This window comes from Elaeis guineensis, chromosome 12 (genome assembly GCF_000442705.2).
Source record: "Elaeis guineensis isolate ETL-2024a chromosome 12, EG11, whole genome shotgun sequence".
NCBI lineage: Eukaryota > Viridiplantae > Streptophyta > Magnoliopsida > Arecales > Arecaceae > Elaeis > Elaeis guineensis.
The window spans coordinates 10,165,165-10,190,295 of NC_026004.2; the positions used below are offsets into that span (position 1 = coordinate 10,165,165).

Below are 25,131 nucleotides of genomic sequence, written 5' to 3' on the forward strand. Positions count from 1 at the left end.
GATATGATCAAATAAGATTGACATACAACACGGATATCAAAGCAACTTCGGATCATCTTGTTAGAGTCAATATGAGCCCCTAAAAGATGAAAGCATGACTCGATATAGGATTTATAGACCTTCTTAGAGAGAGAAAGTCGGTCATGAGAGAGAAAGTAGAGAGAGAAAGTGGAGACAGAATCTTCGTATCCTTTAAAAGTGACAATCATGATTGAGATCATCAGAGGTCATATCAAAGTGACTTAATATGGATTAAGCATGATCGATGTTATCAATTTCGAATAAGGATCAGATCAAGATCCAATCTACTGCATGAATTTCGAAGCAATCTCAGATCATCATATTTTCATCTCAAGTTTATCTTAGGGTCTGTGATGCAATCAGAGAGAATGATCCTAGAGAGATAAAATCCATAAAAAGAGATAAAATATCTAGAGAGAGAAAATAGAGAGAATTTAGAGAGAGAAACTAAAGAGAGAAGGTAAAGAGAGGAGAGAGAAATTTTTTTTTCTATTTTTCTTTTTCTTCTTCTTTTTTTTTCTCTTTTTCTTTTTCCCTTCTTTTTTTTTTCTTTTCTTCTTTTTCTTTTCTTTTCTTTCTTCCTTCTTCTTTTCTTCTTTCTCTTCTCGGTCAAACAGGGGACGGACCGAGTGGGGCTCGGTGGCTCAATTCTGATGAGGGGCGGCGGTGTGGTCGGATGTCCATCAGCGGCGGTCGATGGCGGTGGGGTAAGGAATAGCCGACGAGATTCGAAAACAATGAAAAACAGGAGACTTCTTTTCCGACAAAATCCGACGACTCCGGTCACCGGCAATCGTGCTCACAGGCACGGAAAGGAATGAAGAGAAGAGAGGAAGAGAGATCGAGGCTTATCTCGAGCTCTGGTGACCTCTCCGATGAGAAATCGAGGCGAGCATGGTGACGGCTTCCACAAGTAAATTCTGGCGATCCTCGCCGTTTCGCTCCAGATTTCTTAGTGGGAAAAAGGGAGAAGGGGTCTCCTCCTTAAATAGAGTCGGAGGGAGGAGTTTGACTTCTCCCCGGCAGTATTTTCGACTCCGATTAGGAGCCGGTCGGGAGGAAGAAGGAGACTCCCTGCGGGAGTTTTCTTCAAAAAAAATTTTTTTTTTTTTTGGGATTTTAATGGGTCTGGTCCAAGGCCCAAATGGGCCGGGTATTACATAGGTGGTTGATGACTCTAAGAGGGGAATCACTAGCCCCCACCATTCTCATAGACTAGAGCTTGAGAATCTATTCTTAGGGGATGTATAAACTTTTATTCCCTTCCACCCCTTATTCTTATGTGTGCTGGCCTGCATGAGCATTGGATGGTAGTTTACTGGTTAGATAAGAGTGGGAGTAACTAATATGTAATCCCACACTTGGGGTGGAGATAGGCTCCCATATTTGCATATGGGGTGTGAATAGCATGTGGCACAAGTGGTGCATGTGATCAAAATGTGAGGAGTATTTTTATGGATGATTGTGATCCTCTCACTCAAGATTCCATTCTGATGTCTCTTTTTTGCACGAGCTGCTCTTGTATAGCCATTAAATTAGGTTGAAGCAGGAAGACAAAAATTAAGTGTTTTGGCTAAATAAATTTGAAATGGTATTAAAGTACGAGCTGCTTCCTGTAAACCGAATTTCATGGAGGCAAAAGCTACAGCTTGACTTTATGACTATAGTATCACTTTTATATGGAGCAACGTGCTTGATGAGATCCAGGAGCTGCTTCAAAATGTCAATCTTTTGTATCAAAAAAGAATATATTATCTTTCCTCTTCTCTAGAAGAACTTGTCAAATTTCTAATCCATCAGCTTGTCATAAATAACTGTGTTTTGCATTTATATGGTTGTCAGCAGCAACTACCTCATATTGCAGGAGTATCATGATAATATTGGAGATCTGGATAGACGTGAAGAGAAGAAGCGAGCACAAGCAAAGATCCAAAAATTAATTGCTGTATTTGATATCTGTTTCAGAAAGCATCAGTCATGGGGATATCTGTTGTCAAAGGAGTGTTGAAGGCATTCAAAAGACAGTTCTATCATGAGATGGATGTGGATGTTAACATGATATATGGCTTTAGCATGTTAAGGCATAGGAGCAAATTTTAAGCAGTTCACTTTTTCTTTTGTTGTAACTTAATGGCATGTTATTTTTGAGAAGTCAGTGCATTGTCTTAGAATTCCTGCATATCAAAAATTCAAAGTGAAGCTGCTTGCCCATCAGGTGTAGCGTTCTCTCTCTTCTATACAGGAAGACCGCTTAAAAGACCCCTCCACCTACTCAACTCTTGTTTATGGTCGGCTTTTTCTCGCCTAATTCATCTTTTGTCTCTGTCCAATCAATTCATTCAATTATGGGATTAAACTACCTACCAATGCTCATTCTTCAGATTTTATTTTGTGCATCCAGCGTGCCAAAGTTCCGGTCCGCAGCATCTGTTTATTCTCAAATCCCTGAAAGAAAATGAATTACCACCTATGGAAAGCATTAAGTAATCAAAAACGTTAGCAAGGACCTGATGGTTTCTTATGGTATCTTGCAATTCATCTAGTAAGATCTACCAACAATAGGGACTCTTTAACAGATGGTTCTAGATCTCACTAGGAATGTGGTAATAATAAATGAAACTGTAGTGCGTCAAATATCAAAAGAAATTTGGCGGTGGTAGTCACAAGACCTCTATGGCGCAGCTCTGAAAGCAATTTCAATATGTTCCTTTAAATGAACGTTTGACTACCGTATCTTTGGTAGCTTTAATGAATGATGTTTGCTGATGCTTGCTGGTAGCCAATTGCTGTGTTTCCATAATCATGGAATATGCGTGGAAAACACCATTGCACGTTAGGAGCCCCTTAATCTACAAATGAAGTGAGATCAGTTGAGGAAAATAAGCAGTTGCTATTTCTTAGGTGACACCAGATCACCTCATAGGCTAATTTAGCATGGCTGGGGATATTGCATGAACTTCTCAGTCAAGTGCCATTAAAATTTACGATCTTCAGCATCAATTATTAAATTTTAGAGGCCTAAATAGCAACTGCAAAGGGGAATGCCGGTTCAGATAAAGCTATTCTTTCAGCTTCTTCTGAGAAACGGACTGAGGACAATCTCTTCAAACATGGCTGGAATCATCATCTTAGGTGCCATCTATATGGAAGAATGTTTGAAACAGCCAATGTGGTTTTACTTCCTCCTTATGGCCAAACTTCTTGCACAAGCTGAAGATTAGAGGTCTGCCAACCTCTCTATCGGACCTCTGCAGAACCTGGATGCAGCAAACCATTCCCAAAAAGGATGTAAAAGGATGGATTCTCATCACCGTAGCTATCACTTGGGCCATCTGGTTAGAAAGGAATGATGGAATTTTCAGTGCTCAAACCGAGACCGCGGTGGGCACTCTTAGATCTTCTCCTGGAGTTTTGCAACCAAGATAAGATGCTGGGAGGGTAAAGAAAACTCTAATAGAAAATTGGAATTAAGTTGTATTTGTTAATTGTTAATTTTGTCTTACTTCTGGTGCTGCATATTTTATTCAGCCTAACTGCTTTTTGTCCACCTCTCCTTTGTCTGTCTCCTCCTACTGTTGCTTTGTATCTTTTTCTGGTTTTAATAAATTTTCAGTGCATAGCGCACTACAACCCTCTGAACAAGCTGTTACCAAAAAAAAAAAAAAAAAAGACCTCTGAAGAAGCAACTGCAAATCATTCGATTTCATGAATCAATGTTTCGTGTTGGGTAAATACGTTCGGTTGTCATACTAATTTTTTTTTTTTCCAAGGAGTTCAACCAATGGTATAGCATGCTGGCGCAGAACTAGTAATTGTAAGACGGGAATTCTAAAAACAGGACAAAACAGAAGTCCACTTCTGAGTTGGGATTTTCTTTATGATTTCTAAACAATTAAGGTCACGAAAACTGTACGGATGAACTCAAAAGTTTGTGCGTCCATCCTTCCTCATGTATTTGCGTCTAATGCACTCCCATACACCATCTACAGCATTGTGCAATGGCATCAGTTCTCTATGGTTTTTTTGACCTATAAGGCGTAACAAACCACCGTTGATGGCGTACCAAAAGATTGATGCATGAAATTTGTTATTGGTTCTAATACCATCGATGAGATAATCTGATTGCTTGAATCTCCACCGGTTGTCACACTGACGGGCTCTTTCAAATATCAAATCTCACCAAATCTTCCAATATCACAAAAGAATCAGGTGCTGGAATACTCATATAAAAATTAAGGAATTCAAGTTGGCCTCCAAGATTAAGGAGAAAGAAACATTGAAGACACAGGATGGGAGAAAAACTACTGATTTATTGCATACAAATTTCTAAAAGTTACACACCAGCAAATGATAATGTCATCAAAACAACAGGAAAAGGAAAATTACAAATGTATCAGAACTCCAGGAAATAGAAATTACAGAAGGCAAAATAAAATCAAACAGAAAGATTTAAATCAAACAACGGAACCATGAAAGGAGGGGGAAAAAGCATCAAGCGAAAGATAAGAAAAATCCTGAGTAGCCGGTGATCCTCCTGGTATCTGGGTAAAGAGAAGACTACTATAAGATTAGCGATATAACAACCAATTTAAAGGTGCTAGAGAAATCAAAAATAGAAAAAAAAATGTAATGGAAGGAGAAATCACCTCAATGAAAAGAGGATGCTTGCATGTGGACCCCTTGCTTTATCGGTCCATTGATTCTTCTGATTCCACCACGTTGGTTTCGAAAGAGGGAGGGTCCTTGGCATACCGAATATATAATGAGCTGCGGTTTAGCTGCACAAAGTCTTCCATCTCGACCTGGGGGATCAGCTGAATGATGGGCCAGTTGGGGCCGTCCTTGAGGAAGGTCTTAAGGAGTGGTAAGCTGCATCTTACTTTAAATTTTTTAAGATTCTGCATAGCAGTCGGAGCATTTTGGAGTAGCTCCAATAACCACTGTGGGAGGTGCTCTGTCCGTCCATCAGCATCGGTGGTGGATGTCTCTGTGGAACGAGATAATATTACTATCAGAACTTGCAACTTATCAAGATTCTCCACCTGCTCCAACCTCGGACAATCGCCTATTTTCAGATATTTCAATGAGGGAAGGTTGTTGATTTCTTTTAGGTTGTCGGCTCTACAGATAGTCAATTCCTGTAAATTGGTGGCATGCTGTAGGCCTTCTGGAAGAGCTCTCAGCTTGGGACAAGTATAAAGTGTCAACCTCATTAGACGAGGCAGCAACTTGGGGGCTCTTCTTCTTTCTTCACCAACCCCCTCCACCATACCAAACGACCATTCTTCCCAGTTGGACATCCACCAAAACCACAGCACTTCAAGCTTGGGAAATGAAGTTGCTGCTGATGACGCACGGGGGCCAAGAAATTCAGGTCCGATGGTTTTGATAGCTTCTGCTTCATAAATGTAAAGGGATTTCAGGTGGGGCAACAGGCCCAGTGGAGGAAGTTGCAGACATGATTTACAAACAGAAAGTGTTATTTCCGTCAGGTTAGGAAAAGAGACATGCAAGGAAGTTGACATCATCCAGCTGGGAAACCTAGTACCAAAGAAGTAATTGATCTCAAGTCTGTGTAGGTGGGTGGATTGAGGAGACAGGTCAGTGTAAATGGTGTCAATTTTCTGGATTGCGGTTGCTTCTGCGTCATCTTCCTGTTCTTTGCAATTCAAAATCAGTGTCTTCAGAAAGCGGCTGTTTGCGAATACCGGAGCTCCCGCTGGTTGTGTCCTCTCCAATCTGTTTATCTCCAGGAATCTCAGCTGGGAGAGAGATTGCAGCTCCTTCAAATCACACCCCTCATCATCTCTTCTAACATCATGCCCGATCACAAATCCTTCAAGATGGTTCAGATGTTTTAATTTGCCTATTCCCTTTGGCACATGAGTTAATGATGTTCCTTCAAGACGAAGGCATCTGAGATTGTACAATTTTGTGATGGCCTTAGGAAGAGTATGCAAGGATCTACAAGATACCAAGTTCAATAGCTGTAGGTTTACAAGGCATCCGATGGACTCTGGCAACTCCTTGATTCTCGACCAACGAAGATTTAAATATCTCAGATGCAAAAGGTCTCCTACGGAGTCTGGGAGGCTCTCGAGTCTCGTGCTGCTTAGGTCCATGACTCGCAGAAACCTCAATTTTTTAAAAACTTCATTCTCGACCATCTTTGTCTCATAACTATTCCAAACAAGAAGAGTTCTTAGGCATTTTTGCTGTTTTATTGCATCAGGAACTTCTAGTCTCTCCCCTGTGTTAACCATTGACAAACGACGTAGTTTACTCAGAGGATTTGTGTTAGGTGATTGCTCATGATCACCAAGAAAAATGCTCTCATCACGTATCAAAGAATGAGCAAGGGAACGTAGCAGATCATGCATCTTGCAGTAATTGCCAGCTACGTCACTCAAGTGACCAAACTCATCACATGGCTGTAAAAGGTTCCTCCCGATTAACTCCCTACAGAAATCCTTTGCTAAATCTTCCATAATCGTATCTCTCTGTGTTCTTCTTACAAATCCTTCAGCCACCCAATAACGAATAAGCTCATCGCGATTCATGGGATAATCCTCAGGAAACAACGAGCAATAAAGAAAACACTGTTTGAAATCAGAGGGTAAATCTTCGTAGCTTAAAAATAGAGCTCCTGGGAGTTCTTCTTCAAGTCGACTCATAGACCAAGCATCACTTTCGAGAACCATATTCCATCCCATGGTGCTTTTCTTCTTCGACCTTAAAACCCCAGCAATGGCCTTGATTGCAAGAGGAAGACCGTCGCACTTTTCAACAATTTTAACACCGATTTCTCTTAAGCTAGAGATCTCCCCCTCCTCCTCCTCATCATCTCCAAAGACTTTCTTACGGAGCAATTCGCAGCCACTGTCATCATCCATTTTATCAACATGGTGGATCTCTGCTCTCATATGTTTAGCCACGTTTATACACCGAGTGGTAATCACAATCTTGCCATTAGCTGTTGCATTTTCCAAAGCTATTCTAAGCAAATCCTCCCATAATTCTGTCCTCCATATATCATCTAATATAATGAAGAATCTTTTTGAAAGTATAGAGGAAAGACGGGGTACGAGCTCCGCCTTAGTTTCATCCTCCTTATATTCTCCACCCGCACCCCTAATTATATCTTTCAGCAATTTTATTTCTGAAAATTCCTTGGAAACACATGCCCATACATGTATAGAAAAGTTCTTTTTTATCCTTTCATCATTGTAAATGCTAGAAGCAAGAGTGGTTTTGCCTATTCCGCCCATCCCAACAATTCCCAAAACTCGGTATTTTTTATTATCCTCCTTAATTAATAACTCCACGAGACTTTGGGTAGCCTCCTGAATTTTTGCCCCTACAATATCAGACTTAATCACACTGGGAAAAGTTTGACGGGTATTTACTCTACCCTCTAGAGCACTTTGCCTAGAGTATTTTAGTGCAGATTTTGATCTATCCTTGTTAATCTCTTTTAGCCTATCATTAAGTTCTTTAATTTTTTTACCAATTTCATGCTTGAACTTGAGGAAGCCAGGGGAATAAAATGAAGATGAGGTGTCGCGTACCGCTAATGTGGAGGGATGATTTTCCAACAATATTCTGCCCTCGATCATACAACGCTCGATGATATCCTCCGCATCATACATGACATCTTTCAACTCCACCACCCAGTTATTGATAGTCCGGTCATCATGCCTCTTCTGCTCTGTTGATTCAAGATATCCGCTTAGCCTCTCTATTCTTCTTTGAAACTGCTTGAGCTCGTCCTGCACATCTCGCATAATGGAAATATCTCCCCAGATAAATTCTGAAAGATTGTCAAACAATTTTCCCACAAAGGCTTCTAAGATCATGGCCATCTTTTGAGACTGGCAGAGGAGGATGGATCTTCAACACTCATAGAGAAGAGCAGGTTGTGAGGCAAGTCTATATGTAAAGATCCCAAATACCTTGACCTCGATGATTGACGGTATTTTAAGGTGCTTTGATAGCTGTGCAGTGGATGATCCAGCGGTCGCCAGGCAGCGAAGGATGGTGTGTTTTTCTTGAGTGCGAGGGATATCAGTGTTTTATGATATCAGTTTCTCACCATTCCCCTTCCTTGCAACTTCAGTGCACCTGCTTATCCTCTTTATGCGACTCCTCTCCTCTCGGGCCTATGACGTAACAATACTCTCTCAGCGGTGAAAACTTTGTGACTGCTTTCTCAATTTTTCGAATGATGATAATCTATATATTATAAAAATATATTTTAATTTATTTTAATATAATAATAAATTTATTTTAATATTTTTTTAAATTTATTTAATAAAAAATTTAAGAGTCACATGATTATAGTTATCATATAATAATTAATTAAAAATAACAATACTATTCTGATATTAAAAAATTACTTTATATTGATGAATGTATTTATAAATTTGATCATATTTCTATATATGATTACCTTGAACCAAATGTAGTAATCTTATTTTAATGTCATTTTCTAGAATTTTTTTTACTAACCAAACATAATAAAAATTATTTTTCTTTCTATTTTTTTTAAATAAATAATTTTTAAAAAATTATCATATTATCCTATAATCTGAATATCCCAACCAACGGACCCCTAAGTTAAATGAGAATTTAATCTAGAACAAGTGGTATTATGACTTTTTAGCTTTTTAATCTACTAGATTGTTGAACTAACACGTAGATATAATTTAAATAGTAAATTGTCATTCTGGTCATAACTCGGGATCTCTCTCTGCCCAAAGATAAATTATTGGCTAGAATCGTTCTACCCTATATATTGCGGACCATCCAAAAAAAAAATCATCACGTCATCTATTATTAAAAAAAGATGCACTGTTATCTAAACTTGATTGAAAATTTTAAATAAAAAAATATTTTACTGTTTACTATGATTGGTCAACTAAATTTTTACTATTTTGAATAGAAAAAAATTTACGCTCTTAGATGATATGATGGCTCTTATTGGATGGTCCAAAATACATGCGATGGAATAGTTCTTACCAATAATTTTATCCGTTGAAATATGTCATGGCAAGTCTAGTTGGCACAAAATTTTAGATATAGGCCATGTGTTGGTGCAAAAATCCACCTGCGTCGGAGAAGCTGGAGTCGAGGGAGTCGCGGTCGCCGTCGGGACCTACAAAAGAAGTCTAAACCGGAGATGGGATTGCTCCGGCAAGACCCTCCGACGCTCAAATCAGTTCTCTGCCTCAACAAGAATGGAGTGCTCGAACGAAAATTTTAGCAGAGTTTCTAGGTAAAAATGAGAGCTTGGAGAATAACGTATCTGGGATCCCCCTTTTATAGGCGGGGGTAGCAAAGGATTGATAGCGACTGTTTATGATCGCCTCGTCGTGGGCCGCACGGGGCCAGGAAGAATTTATCATGAGGAGTAATGGGTGGAGTCGTGGCTGTCACCATGGCTCGCCACGTGGAATCAGTTGCTGAGAGTGGAGCGGCGTTCGTTGTCGTGACTTGCCAAGGAGTAGTGGAGCCGGACAGCATCCGCCGCAGGGAGTGGAGCAGATTCGTGGTCGTTACTGCAGCCTGTCAGGGAGTGATGGAGCCGCGTAGGTCCGCCGTAGGGAGTGAAGCAGAGTCGTAGCCGTTACTGTGGCCTGCCAGAGGGTCCAGACTTGTCGGCCGAAGTTCGGTTGGAATTTGATTTCCGCAGAAGCCCGGATGGGGATCGTTTGTCGAGGAATCTCGATCGAGACCTTCAGCAGGAGCTCAGGGCGGAAGTCCGGCTCCTGTGGGAGCCCAGACAAAGCCTACCTGCAGCTGGAGTCGGAGACGAAGTCCGACTCCCGTAAGAGTCCGGACGAAGTCTCCCTGCAGTCGAAGTTGGAGATGGAGTCCGGCTCCCGTAGGAGTCCGGACGAAGTCTTCCTGTAGTCGAAGTTGGAGATGGAGTCCGGCTCCCGTAGGAATCCGGACGAAATCTTCCTGTAGTCGCAGTTGGAGATGGAGTCCGGCTCCCGTAGGAGTCCGGACGAAGTCTTTCTGCTGCTGAAGTCGAGGACGGAGTCCAGCTCCCGTAGGAGTCCGGACGAAGTCTTCCTGTAGTCGAAGTTGGAGATGAAGTCCGGCTCCCGTAGGAGTCCGGACGAAGTCTTCCTGTAGTCGAAGTTGGAGATGAAGTCCGGCTCCCGTAGGAGTCCGGACGAAGTCTTCCTGCTGTCGAGGTTGGAGATGGAGTCCAGCTCCCGTAGGAGTCCAGACGAAGTCTTCCCACTGTCGAGGTTGGAGATGGAGTCCGGCTCCCGTAGGAGTCCAGACGAAGTCTTCCTGCTGCTGAAGTTGGAGATGGAGTCCAGCTCCCATAGGAGTCCGGACGAAGCCTTCCTGTAGTCGAAGTTGGAGATGAAGTCCGGCTCCCGTAGGAGTCCGGACGAAGTCTTTCTGCTGCTGAAGTCGAGGATGGAGTCCGGCTCTTGTAGGAGTCCAGACGAAGCCTTCCTGTTGTCGAGGTTGGAGATGAAGTCCGGCTCCCGTAGGAGTCCAGACGAAGTCTTCCCGCTGTCGAGGTTGGAGATGGAGTCCAGCTCCCGTAGGAGTCCGGACGAAGTCTTCCTACTGCTGTGGGTCAGACACCGGTAGAATCCCCGAGGGGTCACTCCTGACACGAACTTCGGCTGGGGGGTTTTACACCCAACACCATGCAATATGCAAGAGAATTAAAAGGTGCATTCATCCCACACGATTAAGGCTGCAAATGGGTTGGGTTGATCCGTGATCCAACCTGACCTAACCTGGTTAGACCCAACCCGAACCCATTTAAAAGATCTATGGAGCTGGGTCGGGTTCAAAAATTGGACCCTTTCCTTTTTTCAGATCGAGTTTGGATTTTCTGAATTTAGACTCGACCCGATCTGGCCTGTAGAGACTTTTGGGTTAATTTGGATTTTAAGATACATGACCCGATCTGATCCGATCCGGACCCAAAAATAGGACCTGAACTCAATTAGAGTGACTTATCTAAATAGGGGTTTGGGCTTGGGCCAAAATTTTTCAAACCCTTCGATCTTCCCCATCCGATTCCCAAACTAAAAATCTTCAAAACTAAAAATTTTTCAAACCCTTCAATTCTTTTATTCTGATTGTTATAACATCTATAATAACCTGAGGAGAAAAGATTGGATGGATTTTTGATAACTTAAATGAAGGGCATCTCGATTACTTCTTCTGGCTTTTTGCTGGACTAAGTTTTCTAAATCTTCTGATTTATATTTATTGTGCCATGAGGTACAAAAGCAAGAGGATTTTTTAAATTCCAACTTTGTTTTGTTAACTTTAAGAAATTTCAGAGTATGCTCTAATGTACACAGATGTTATATCATCAATAGTATATGCAATCTCATTTTTAACTATGTACAAGTATTCTCTTTGTATGTTTTAGATTGGGACAATTATATCATTATATAAAATTTACATATTTTTTTTTTACTTTGCTTCTTTTGTGTGGACTTCTGGAATCTTGGCTCTTCTTAAAAATCGCTTGTTTCTCTTTGCTATCCAATACAATTAATTATTAAAAGCTACAGCTGGAGATTTAGAGGAAAAAAAAAAAAAAAAAAGCCTTTCTTAGTTGTCATCCAGCACTATTATTCATTGATGGTAGGTCTCAAATAAATTAAATCTGTGATCTAATATGATCTGAACCAAATCCACATTTCATGGATTGGGGCTGGGTTATATGTGTACCCGATCCGACCCGAATGATCTAATGGGTCAATAAATTCGGCCATGGACCTAATCCGACCCGATCTGATTTTTTATCGGGATAGGTATGAGTCCAATATCAAGATCCGATCAAGAAAATGGGTCGAATCAGAATCATTGAAGATCCGATCTATTTGCAGGCCTACATGCGATACCATAAGAGGTGCATTCATCCTATGTGACCATACTTTCCTATTCTTATTTCCTGGTCTAATTTAGGCAAGAAATTAGCTAAGGCTTGCTAACCAAAACCTTTTTTAACATTCTCCATTTGCTATCTTGTAGCTCATTCTCCATACAGCATGTTGGATGTTTCACTGGAGAATTAAAATGCCGATATCCATCTCTTCAATCGATTGTGCATTCCTAGTCCCATAAAAACTCCAAGGCTAACATATGATGCGTTGGGTACTTTGCTAAGGCATTGATATCTCTGATTACTTCCCTTACTCAATCACCCACCTGCAGCCCTTATAGAAGTTCTTATGCTAGCCTATTGCACGATCCAACATTAACATAACCATAAGAAAAACTATATCTATTTTTTATTTATTTGAATAAAAATACATGAGGACTCTTACGAGCATGCAATTGTCCTATATTAGCCATACATTGACTAGATCATAGATACTTATAGAAGGCCTTTTTGAGGGAGATTTTTGATTGTTGCAAATGAAATCAGAACAGATACACTCATAGTGCATGTGTCCTAGCAAATGCCATAGCATCAATCTATTTAGGTTGACAATGAACTGGTTTTGATGTTTATGATTAGATTTGGAATGTTTGTGATGGGATTTGAATAGATTTGGACCCTTAGAATCACACCAAAAAAACTATGTCAATTATATTTAATATAAATCATGCTTTCTTGTGTTGCCACTCTTTCGTTTCATTTCAGGAAGTCAGGAAGCTTGGGATCCTAAAAAACTAGGTTGTTTGGTTTAAGGATATGCTGTGAAGTTGATTTGGATGAGGCCTTGATTTGCATATAAGGATACAACTAGTATCGGACTAGTTAGAAAGATTTAGATCTAAAAGAGGATAAAGAGTTGCATGTTTAGGTGCCTTCATTTTTAAGGACTCTCGCTATCATCACACCATTATTTGAAGAAGGTAGAACTAAAGATATAGCATTGGGTTATGATAAAAGGATGTGGCATTAGGCTATAATAAAGGTGTAGTATTGGATTATAATAAGGATATAGCACTAGACTAGGTAGATATTTTAAGTTGTGTCCTCTTCTATGATAAAAGACTAAAATAAGGACAAAGATAAATGCAATTTAATGGGATTGATTGTCGAAATCTACTAGTATAATTTCACTAGTTATGTTATTACATAACAGCTATCCTCAAACACAATAATTGTCCACTCTGATGGTTGATTCTTATATTTGATTTCTACTTTTGATGGTTCTACAACTACTGCCAATCATCTTCCTACTAAGTACGTACATAAACATAATCATTTTATAACTATCAGCCTAATAATTATATCTAATCAACCTGTAACTTATCCTAACAACTTATGTTGGCTCTCTCTTCACTCATTCGGCTTATAGTTTAGTTTATTATTGGGAATCTGAGACCAATATGATTGTCTTGATTTTCTACTAATCAATGGTCAAAACTTAATATTTTAGCTAGCTTATTCACATCATGGTAGGGTTCTATTTGTTTGGCCTGATTCTCTATCCTTAGTATGATTTCACAATCGAACTCTATCTAGTCTTAAATCATAGGATTCCGTTGATTCTATTAAACTTAATACACATGGCATTTTTTTTTTATCGTTAACCAGATTGTTGAGATATGATGTAAATACATTTGTACATAATGATCTCTATTATACCAAGCAAGTTTTTTTGTGTTCGTGGTGACAAAATAAACTCGAGATTTTGAGAGAAAAAGGGCAGAGAGTTTTCAAGTGATTAGGCTTAGTTCCGGCTACCGACAATTAGGAAGAAGGGAGAGGGAGATGGAAAAGGGCTTTGTGATAATCCGGCCTGATGGGCCAAAAAGCCCACAAAGCCCAGTAAAAAAAAAAACAGAACAGGGAGGAAGACTCCCGATCGGAGTCTTCCTCTTTCGGGAGTCTTCCTCTTCCCCGATTCCGATCAAGAATCGGAGTCCTAGGACCATTAAAAGATCGTAGGACGAGCTCTATAAGAACCCCCCTCCTCTCCTCTAAGTGTAGATCCATCAGCCACCGACGATCATCGGAGTTTTTCTCCGATTTTTCTATTTGAAGCCGCGGCGCTTCGACCTGTGCTCGCCGCGATTTCACGCCGGTGGGGGTCATCGGAGGTTGTGGTAAGACCTCCTTTCTCTTCCCCTCTTCTCTCCCTTCTTTCCCGTGCCTGTGGGCACGATTGCCGGCGACGGATGTCGTCGGATTTTGTTGGAAAAGAGAACCCCCTGTTCGGCCTCTTCTTTTCTCTGATTTTTCAGCATCGACGGTCACCACCGACCGCCGGTACAGGCCCTCCGAACTCGGGAGAAGGCCGCCCTTGCCGCCGGCCATCGCCGGAGGGGGAATGGCCGTGATTGGCCGGTCAAGGCATGGGGACCTCTAGGTCCCTTGTTTCGGCCCAATGGAAGCCCGGGAAGAAGGAAAAAAAAAGAAAAGAAAAAGGAAAGAAAAAGGAAAAAGAAAAGAAAAAGAAAAAAGAAAAAGAAAAGAAAAGAAAAGAAAATGTAAAATAGAAAAATAATAAAATAGAAATAATAATAATAATAATAATAATAAATAATAATAATAATAAGAAAAGAGAAAATTTTCCTCTCTCCCCTCTTTCTCCCTCTTTCTCTCTCTTCTCCCTTTATTGTCTCTCTCAAAAAAGAAAAAGAAAAAGAAAAAAAGAAAAGAAAAATATAATAATAAAAAATATATGTGAGAGAAAATTTTTCTCATCTCTCTCTTAAGTCTTTCTCTCTCTAGAATTGGACTTTCTCTCTCTACTTTCTCTTTATATTTTCTCTCTCTAGATTCTCTCTCTATTTTCTCTCTCTAGACCTTTCTCTCTCATTATGGATTTTGTCTCTCTAGGATCATTCTCTCTCTCTGATTGCATCACAGACCCTAAAATAAACTTGAGATGAAAATATGATGATCTGAGAATGCTCCGAAATTCGTGCAGTAGATCGGATCTCGATCTGATCTTTCTTCGAAATTGATAACATCGATCATGGTTAATCCATATTAAGTCATCCTGATATAACCTCTGATGATCTTAATCGTGATTGCCACTTTTGAAGGATACAAAGATTCTCTCTCCACTTTCTCTCTCTATATTCTCTCTCATGATCGACTTTCTCTCTAAGAAGGTCTATAAATCCTGTATCGAGTCATGCCTTCATCTTTTAGAGGTTCATATTGACTCTAACAAGATGATTTGAAATTACTTTGATATCTGTGCTATATGTCAACCTCATTTGATCATATCAAAGATCTTTCAAATTTATTATTAAAGAACCCTATTGATTAATCTTGATCTTAATTCGATCTGTGTTTTATGATTTCTTGATCAAGATACTTGAATCTGACCCTCAGATCAGAGATCCTGAATTGCCCTGGTATCTGGATGGTCCGACACATCCGGTCAACAGTTCTCTTTCCTTATGACTTAATCTTATTATATTTATGGAATAGAAATTGATGATGATTTGATATTTTAAATAGGATTAGCGGATTCTTCTAACGAAGTCTGAAGATCTAAGATGAACGAGGTGAGTGGATCTTATGCTCCTTATTTATTTTTAAATGATCATATTTTTTATGTAAAGAATTACTATTAATGAAATCAAAATTTTTCATAAAATAAGGATCGGCATATGTGATATGAAAAAATATATTTTATTATGAGCATTAATTTCATGAATATGTCTTATGAAAATAGCATGATTATGAAGCATGAATTTTATTATTTTTCCATCTATGTATATGTATACTTTAAGAAAAAGATATAATGATTTCAAAGGCTCTCAGATGGCTATGAATGAATTCCTTCGGGAAGGTCGACATCCGGAGCTAGCATCCACACGAAATATGGCCCTGCCAGCGGGTATAAAGTTGGCACATGAATTAAGAACTCTGTCGATTAAGAAACATGGCCCTGTCACGGGTATAATAGTGACCTTAGCACGAATATCTGTGAGCAATATTTTGAAACATCACATGAATACATGATGAAAATGATTTACGATTCATGATTATGAAATATACATGATTTATACATGCATGATGAATTTATAACTTATTTTGTTATATGCTCTATGAAATGCTTTATTTTGTATCACCTGCTATTTTCTAAATATTGCATTATCATGAAAAACTTATTTTTGATCCGATAAGGAAGTGCAAGTTCTACTTACTGGGCTAGTGTAGCTCATATTCTTTTTATTTTCTTTTTATTTGAACAGAGAAATAAGGTTAAGATCGGCAAAAGAAATCCAAGCTTGAAGATCGGCATAGCAAGCTTGAAAATTTGACAGCAGAAGTTTAATTTATTTTATAATCATGGATTTGTAGTTATTTATGAATGTTGAGATTCAGGTTAGTACTTATTTTTGGATTTAGATGCTCTGAACCAATATTGGTTCGATTATTTGATGAATAATAGAATTGAATCTTTTTATTTGACGGATATTAGATGATTATGATGGATTGGCTTCGTGTTATCGTGGGCTCCATCCCTCGATAGCATGGCCGTGTTATGTCCCGGATTTGGGGCGTGATATTTTATGGTCTCAGAGCTTAGGTTATAATCATTGGAGATTATAATATAAATAATATAAATGATTAGGATATGATAGAATAATATCAGAGCTTAGGTTTAAGATCATTGAGATTATAAAGTGATATCAAAACTTTATGTATGATCAATAGGATGTGATCGAGTGGAGTATAATGGATAATATCAAAGCTTAAGATTATGATCATTAAGGACGTGATAGAATGATATAAAGTTTAGATTATGATCACTAGAGAATATGACTTAAGTGGTATTTGAGCTTAAGGTTATCATTATTCGGGATTGTGACTTTAGTGATATGTGAACTTGAGGCTAAGATCATGAGGAACATGATAGATATAAAAGAAATGAATCAATAATTTAATTTCAAATCAATAGGTATTATGATGAAATTTATGCATAAATGGTATATGATGTCTATAATAGAATTGACGAGTTATATCATAGATTTCAATTAGCAAGGTTGACCTAAGTACGAGAAGTGCTGACCCTAGAATGAAGTGGGAGGCATTGATATATTATGATAGGTATATTTGATGATATTGAAATGCTAAACCTATATGGATAAAGGATATGATAATTTTGCTGATTTTGATGTTAATTTCTTTGCAAAGAAAGGTTGGTTTGGAAGTTGTCTAAATGATTGTAAGGTAAATTGAAGGTTAACTCAAATTAATTCTAGACATATTAGATTCTTGAGGAAAGATGAAGCTTATGTAATAAGTTTAAACATAGAAGGTGGATGAAGATTTAATTTTGATGTGCTATGCCTAAGAGATAGTAATGACAAGGAAACCTTAAATTTTATCCTAAATTGTATATGAAATCTGAAAGTTGGATCTATCCTTGATTGATTTAACATACAAAAATATTTTTGATAGACTTAGATAATTTGGTAAGTTGAGATCAGAGTGCGCAGCAAAAGCGTGATGGTCTGAATTGATTAGAAATATTAATCTTTTAAATCAAAAGATATTATGAAATACGTTAGTTGTAAATAAGGAAGGATTTTACTGATAATAGATGGATGCTAAAGAGAAAATCTATCTGATCAAGGAAAGACTCAAAGCAGCACAGGATAGACAGAAGAGTTGGGCAGATAGAAAAAGAAGAGAATTAGAATTTCACTTCAGTGATCATGTTTTTCTAAAAGTATCACCTATTAAGGGTGTCATGAGGTTTGGGAGACATGGCAAGCTGAGTCCGCGATATATTGGACCTTTTGAAATTTTAAATCGAGTAGAAGATGTTGCTTACGAACTAGCCTTACCACCAGATTTATCCAAAGTGCACAATGTCTTTCATGTTTCACTACTGAGAAAGTTGGAACCTGATCCAAACAGTGTGATAAAGTATGAGCCATTGCAAGTTCATGAAGATCTAACCTATGAAGAATTTCCCCTCCGAATTATTGATCGAAAAGAGCAAGTTCTAAGACGGCGTATCATTCCATACGTAAAGATTCATTGGAGTAATCATGAAGAGAGGGAGGCCACTTGGGAGTTTGAAGACGATATGAAGACGAGATATCCACACTTATGTGAAAATTGAAGGTATGTTAAATTTCGAGGACGAAATTTTTTTTTAAGGGGGGTAGAATGTGATAATCCAGCATGATGGGCCAAAAAGCCCACAAAGCCCAGTAAAAAAAATAGAATAGGGAGGAAGACTCCCGATCGGAGTCTTCCTCTTCCCCGATTCCGATCAAGAATCGGAGTCCTAGGGCTATTAAAAGACCCTAGGACGAGCTCTATAAGAACCCCCTCCTCTCCTCTAAGTGTAGATCCATCAGCCACCGACGATCGCCGGAGTTTTTCTCCGATTTTTCTGTTTGAAGCCGCAGCGCTTCGACCTGTGCTCGCCGCGATTTCACACCGGTGGGGGTCATCGGAGGTTGTGGTAAGACCTCCTTCCTCTTCCCCTCTTCTCTTCCTTCTTTCCCGTGCCTGTGGGCACGATTGCCGGCGACGGATGTCGCCGGATTTTGTTGGAAAAGAGAACCCCCTGTCGGGCCTCTTCTTTTCTCCGATTTTTCGGCACCAACTGTCACCACCGATCGCCGGTACGGGCCCTCCGAACTCGGGGGAAGGCCGCCCTTACCGCCGGCCATCGCCGGAGGGGGAATGGCCGTGATTGGCTGGTCAAGGCTCGGGGACCTCTAGGTCCCCTGTTTCGGCCCAATGGAAGCTCAGGAAGAAGGAAAAAGAAAAAAGAAAAGAAAAAGAAAAGAAAAAGGAAAAAGAAAAGAAAAAGGAAAAAGAAAAAGAAAAGAAAAGAAAATGCAAAATAAAAAAATAAAAAATAAAATAATAATAATAATAATAATAATAATAAATAATAATAATATTAAGAAAAGAGAAAAATTCCCTTTCTCCCCTCTTTCTCCCTCTTTCTCTCTCTTTGTCTCTCTATTGTCTCTCTCTAAAAAGAAAAAGAAAAAGAAAAAGAAAAAAAGAAAAGAAAAATATAATAATAAAAAATATATGTGAGAGAAAGTTTTTCTTATCTCTCTCTTAAGTCTTTCTCTCTCATAATTGGACTTTCTCTCTCTACCTTCTCTCTATATTTTCTCTCTCTAGATTCTCTCTCTATTTTCTCTCTCTAGACCTTTCTCTCTCATTATGGATTTTGTCTCTCTAGGATCATTCTCTCTCTCTCTGATTGCATCACAGACCCTAGGATAAACTTGAGATGAAAATATGATCATCTGAGACTGCTCTGAAATTCGTGCAGTAGATCGGATCTCGATCCGATCTTTCTTCGAAATTGATAACATCGATCATGGTTAATCCATATTAAGTCACCCTGATATAACCTCTGATGATCTTAATCGTGATTGCCACTTTTGAAGGATATGAAGATTCTCTCTCTACTTTCTCTCTCTACTTTCTCTCTCATGATCGACTTTCTCTTTAAGAAGGTCTATGAATCCTGTATCGAGTCATGCCTTCATTTTTTAGGGGTTCATATTGACTCTAACAAGATGATTCAAAATTACTTTGATATCCGTGCTGTATGTCAACCTCATTTGATCATATCAAGGATCTTTCAAATTTATTATTAAAGAACCCTATTGATTGATCTTGATCTTAATTCGATCTGTGTTTCATGATTTCTTGATCAAGACACTTGAATCTGATCCTCAGATCAGAGATCCTGAATTGTCCTGGTATCTGGATGGTCTGACACATCCGGTCAATAGTTCTCTTTCCTTATGACTTAATCTTATTATATTTATGGAATAGAAATTGATGATGATTTGATATTTTAAATAGGATTAGCGGATTCTTCTAACGAAGTCTGAAGATCTAAGATGAACGAGGTAAGTGGATCTTATGCTCCTTATTTATTTTTAAATGATCATATTTTTTATGTAAAGAATTGCTATTGATGAAATCAAAATTTTTCATAAAATAAGGATCGGCATATGTGATATAAAAAAATATGTTTTATTATGAACATTGATTTCATGAATATGTCTTATGAAAATAGTATGATTATAAAGTATGAATTTTATTGTTTTTCCATCTATGTATATGTATACTTTAAGAAAAAGATATAATGATTTCAAAGGCTCTCAGATGGCTATGAATGAATTACTTTGGGAAGGTCGACATCCGGAGCTAGCATCCACACGAAACATGGCCCTGCCAGCGGGTATAAAGTTGGCACATGAATTAAGAACTCTGTCGATTAAGAAACATGGTCCTGTCACGGGTATAATAGTGACCTTAGCACGAATATTTGTGAGCAATGTTTTGAAATATGACATGAATACATGATGAAAATGATTTACGATTTATGATTATGAAATATACATGATTTATACATGCATGATGAATTTATAACTTATTTTGTTATATGCTCTATGAAATGTTTTATTTTGTATCACCTGCTATTTTCTAAATATTGCATTATCATGAAAAACTTATTTTGATCTGATAAGGAAGTGCAAGTTCTACTTATTGGGCTAGTGTAGCTCATATTCTTTTTGTTTTCTTTTTGTTTGAACAGAGAAATAAGGTTAGGATCGGTAAAAGGAATCCAAGCTTGAAGATCGGCATAGCAAGCTTGAAAATTTGACAGCAGAAGTTTAATTTATTTTATAATCATGGATTTATAGTTATTTATGAATGTTGAGATTCAGGTTAGTACTTATTTTTGGATTCAGATACTCTAAACCAATATTGGTTCGATTATTTGATGAATAATAGAATTGAATCTTTTATTTGACGGATATTAGATGATTATGATGGATTGGCTTCGTGTTATCGTGGGCTCCATCCCTCGATAGCATGGCCGTGTTATGTCCTGGATTTGGGGCGTGATATTTTATGGACTCAGAGCTTAGGTTATAATCATTGGGGATTATGATATAAATAATATAAATGATTAGGATATTATAGAATAATATCAGAGCTTAGGTTTAAGATCATTGAGATTATAAAGTGATATCAAAACTTTATGTATGATCAATAGGATGTGACCGAGTGGAGTATAATGGATAATATCAGAGCTTAAGATTATGATCATTAAGGACGTGATAGAATGATATAAAGTTTAGATTATGATCACTAGAGAATATGACTTAAGTGGTATTTGAGCTTAAGGTTATCATTATTCGGGATTGTGACTTTAGTGATATGTGAACTTGAAGCTAAGATCATGAGAAACATGATAGATATAAAAGAAATGATTCAATAATTTGATTTCGAATCAATAAGTATTATGATGAAATTTATGTATAAGTGGTATATGATGTCTATAATAGAATTGACGAGTTATATCATAGATTTCAATTAGCAAGGTTGACCTAAGTACGAGAAGTGCTGACCCTAGAATGAAGTGGGAGGCATTGATATATTATGATAGGTATATTTGATGATATTGAAATGCTAAACCTATATGGATAAAAGATATGATAATTTTGCTGATTTTGATGTTAATTTCTTTGCAAAGAAAGGTTGGTTTGGAAGTTGTCTAAATGATTGTAAGATAAATCGAAGGTTAACTCAAATTAATTCTAGACATATTGGATTCTTGAGGAGTGATGAAGCTTATGTAATAAGTTTAAACATAGAAGGTGGATGAAGATTTAATTTTGATGTGTTATGCCTAAGAGATAGTAATGACAAGGAAACCTTAAATTTTATCCTAAATTGTATATGAAATCTGAAAGTTGGATCTATCTTTGATTGATTTAACATACAAAGATATTTTTGATAGACTTAGATAATTTGGTAAGTTGAGATCAGAGTGCGCAGCAAAAGCGTGATGGTCTGAATTGATTAGAAATATTAATCATTTAAATCAAAAGATATTATGAAATACGTTAGTTGTAAATAAGGAAGGATTTTACTGATAATAGATAGATGCTAGAGAGAAAATCTATCTGATCAAAGAAAGACTCAAAGCAGCACAGGATAGACAAAAGAGTTGGGCAAATAGAAAAAGAAGAGAATTAGAATTTCACTTCAGTGATCATGTTTTTCTAAAAGTATCACCTACTAAGGTGTCATGAGGTTTGGGAGACATGGCAAGCTGAGTCCGCGATATATTGGACCTTTTGAAATTTTAAATCGAGTAGGAGATGTTGCTTACGAACTAGCCTTACCACCAGATTTATCTAAAGTGCACAATGTCTTTCATGTTTCACTACTGAGAAAGTTGTACTGATCCAAACAGTGTGATAAAGTATGAGCCATTGCAAGTTCATGAAGATCTAACCTATGAAGAATTTTCTTTCGAATTATTGATCGAAAAGAGCAAGTTCTAAGACGGCGTATCATTCCATACGTAAAGATTCATTGGAGTAATCATGAAGAGAGAGAGGCCACTTGGGAGCTTGAAGACGATATGAAGACGAGATATCCACACTTATGTGAAAATGAAGGTATATTAAATTTGAGGATGAAATTTTTTTTTAAGGGGGGTAGAATGTGATAATCCGATCTGATGGCCAAAAAGCCCACAAAGCCCAGTAAAAAAAAAAACAGAACAGGGAGGAAGACTCCCGATCGGAGTCTTCCTCTTCCCCGATTCCGATCAAGAATCGGAGTCCTAGGGCCATTAAAAGACCCTAGGACGAGCTCTATAAGAACCCCCTCCTTTCCTCTAAGTGTAGATCCATCAGCCACCGACGATCGCCGGAGTTTTTCTCCGATTTTCTGTTTGAAGCCGCGGGCTTCGACCTGTGCTCGCCGTGATTTCACGCCGGTGGGGGTCATCGGAGGTTGTAGTAAGACCTCCTTCCTCTTCCCCTCTTCTCTCCCTTCTTTCCCGTGCCTGTGGGCACGATTGCCGGCGACGGATGTCGCCGGATTTTGTTGGAAAAAGAAACCCCCTGTCCGGCCTCTTCTTTTCTCCAATTTTTCGGCACCGACGGTCACCACCGACCGCCGGTACGGCCCTCCGAACTCGGGGAAAGGCCGCCCTTGCCGCCGGCCATCGTCGGAGGGGAATGGCCGTGATTGGCCGGTCAAGGCACGGGGACCTCTAGGTCCCCTGTTTCGGCCCAATGGAAGCCCGGGAAGAAGGAAAAAGAAAAAGAAAAGAAAAAGAAAAGAAAAGGAAAAGAAAAGAAAAGGAAAAAGAAAAAAAAGAAAAGAAAATGCAAAATAGAAAAATAAAAATAGAAAAAATAAAATAATAATAATAATAAATAATAATAATAAGAAAAGAAAAAAATTCCTCTCTCCCCTCTTTCTCCCTCTTTCTCTCTCTTTCTCTCTCTCTATTTTCTCTCTCTAAAAAGAAAAAGAAAAAAAAAAAAAAAATATAATAATAAAAAATACATGTGAGAGAAAATTTTTCTCATCTCTCTCTTAAGTTTTCTCTCTCTAGAATTGACTTTCTCTCTCTACCTTCTCTCTATATTTTCTCTCTCTAGATTCTCTCTCTATTTTCTCTCTCTAGATCTTTCTCTCTCATTATGAATTTTGTCTCTCTAGGATCATTCTCTCTCTCTGATTGCATCACAGACCCTAGGATAAACTTGAGATGAAAATATGATGATCTGAGACTGCTCCGAAATTCGTGCAGTAGATCGGATCTCGATCCGATCTTTCTTCGAAATTGATAACATCGATCATGGTTAATCCATATTAAGTCACCCTGATATAACCTCTGATGATCTTAATCTGATTGCCACTTTTGAAGGATACGAAGATTCTCTCTCCACTTTCTCTCTCTACTTTCTCTCTCATGATCGACTTTCTCTTTAAAAAGGTCTATGAATCCTGTATCGAGTCATGCCTTCATCTTTTAGGGGTTCATATTGACTCTAACAAGATGATCAAATTGCTTTGATATCCGTGCTGTATGTCAACCTCATTTGATCATATCAAGGATTTTCAAATCATTATTAAAGAACCCTATTGATTGATCTTGATCTTAATTCGATCTGTGTTTCATGATTTCTTGATCAAGATATTTGAATCTGACCCTCAGATCAGAGATCCTGAATTGCCCTGGTATCTGGATGGTCCGACACATCCGGTCGACAGTTCTCTTTCCTTATGATTTAATCTTATTATATTTATAGAATAGAAATTGATGATGATTTGATATTTTAAATAGGATTAGCGATTCTTCTAACGATGTCTGAAGATCTAAGATGAACGAGATAAGTGATCTTATGCTCCTTATTTATTTTTAAATGATCATATTTTTATGTAAAGAATTGCTATTGATGAAATCAAATTTTTCATAAAATAAGGATCGGCATATGTGATATGAAAAAATATGTTTTATTATGAGCATTGATTTCATGAATATGTCTTATGAAAATAGCATGATTATGAAGCATGAATTTTATTGTTTTTCATCTATGTATATGTATCTTTAAGAAAAAGATATAATGATTTCAAAGGCTCTCAGATGGCTATGAATGAATTCCTTCGGGAAGGTCGACATTCAGCTAGCATCCACACGAAACATGGCCCTGCCAGCGGGTATAAAGTTGGCACATGAATTAAGAACTCTGTCGATTAAGAAACATGGCCCTGTCACGGGTATAATAGTGACCTTAGCACGAATATCTGTGAGCAATGTTTTGAAACATGACATGAATACATGATGAAAATGATTTACGATTCATGATTATGAAATATACATGATTTATCATGCATGATGAGTTTATAACTTGTTTTGTTATATGCTCTATGAAATGCTTTATTTTGTATATCTGTTATTTTCTAAATATTGCATTATCATGAAAAACTTATGTTGATCCGATAAGGAAGCGCAAGTTCTACTTACTGGGCTAGTGTAGCTCATATTCTTTTTGTTTTCTTTTTGTTGAACAGAGAAATAAGGTTAGGATCGGCAAAAAGAATTCAAGCTTGAAGATCGGCATAGCAAGCTTGAAAAATTTGACAGCAGAAGTTTAATTTATTTTATAATCATGGATTTGTAGTTATTTATGAATGTGAGATTCGGGTTAGTACTTGTTTTGGATTTAGATGCTCTGAACCAATATTGGTTTGATTATTTGATGAATAATAGAATTGAATCTTTTTATTTAACGGATATTAGATGATTATGATGGATTGGCTTCGTGTTATCGTGGGCTTCCATCCCTCGGTAGCATGGCCGTGTTATGTCCCGGATTTGG

At 38.0% G+C, this 25,131-nt stretch overlaps 2 protein-coding genes across 4 annotated transcripts in view; one reads left to right on the top strand and one right to left on the bottom strand.

The window, feature by feature from the left end:
* The window catches only part of LOC105055279 (putative disease resistance protein RGA4), a 35,950-nt gene extending 27,964 nt beyond the window's left edge, over positions 1-7,986 (bottom strand). Inside the window, exons 1-3 of one of the 3 annotated variants that reach the window (XM_073246499.1) lie at positions 7,590-7,693; positions 4,668-7,378; positions 4,318-4,562 (exon numbers count right to left, since the gene is read on the bottom strand). In XM_073246499.1, coding sequence (XP_073102600.1) covers positions 4,707-7,289 — 2,583 coding nt within the window. In that variant the 5' untranslated portion in view covers positions 7,290-7,378; positions 7,590-7,693 and the 3' untranslated portion in view covers positions 4,318-4,562; positions 4,668-4,706. Of the gene's footprint in view, positions 1-4,317; positions 4,563-4,667 lie in introns of those variants that run through there. The other 2 variants (XM_019854090.3, XM_073246498.1) reach the window with 2 other exon arrangements.
* The window catches only part of LOC105055280 (uncharacterized), an 81,327-nt gene that overhangs the window by 35,608 nt on the left and 20,588 nt on the right, over positions 1-25,131 (top strand). The window lies entirely within an intron of this gene.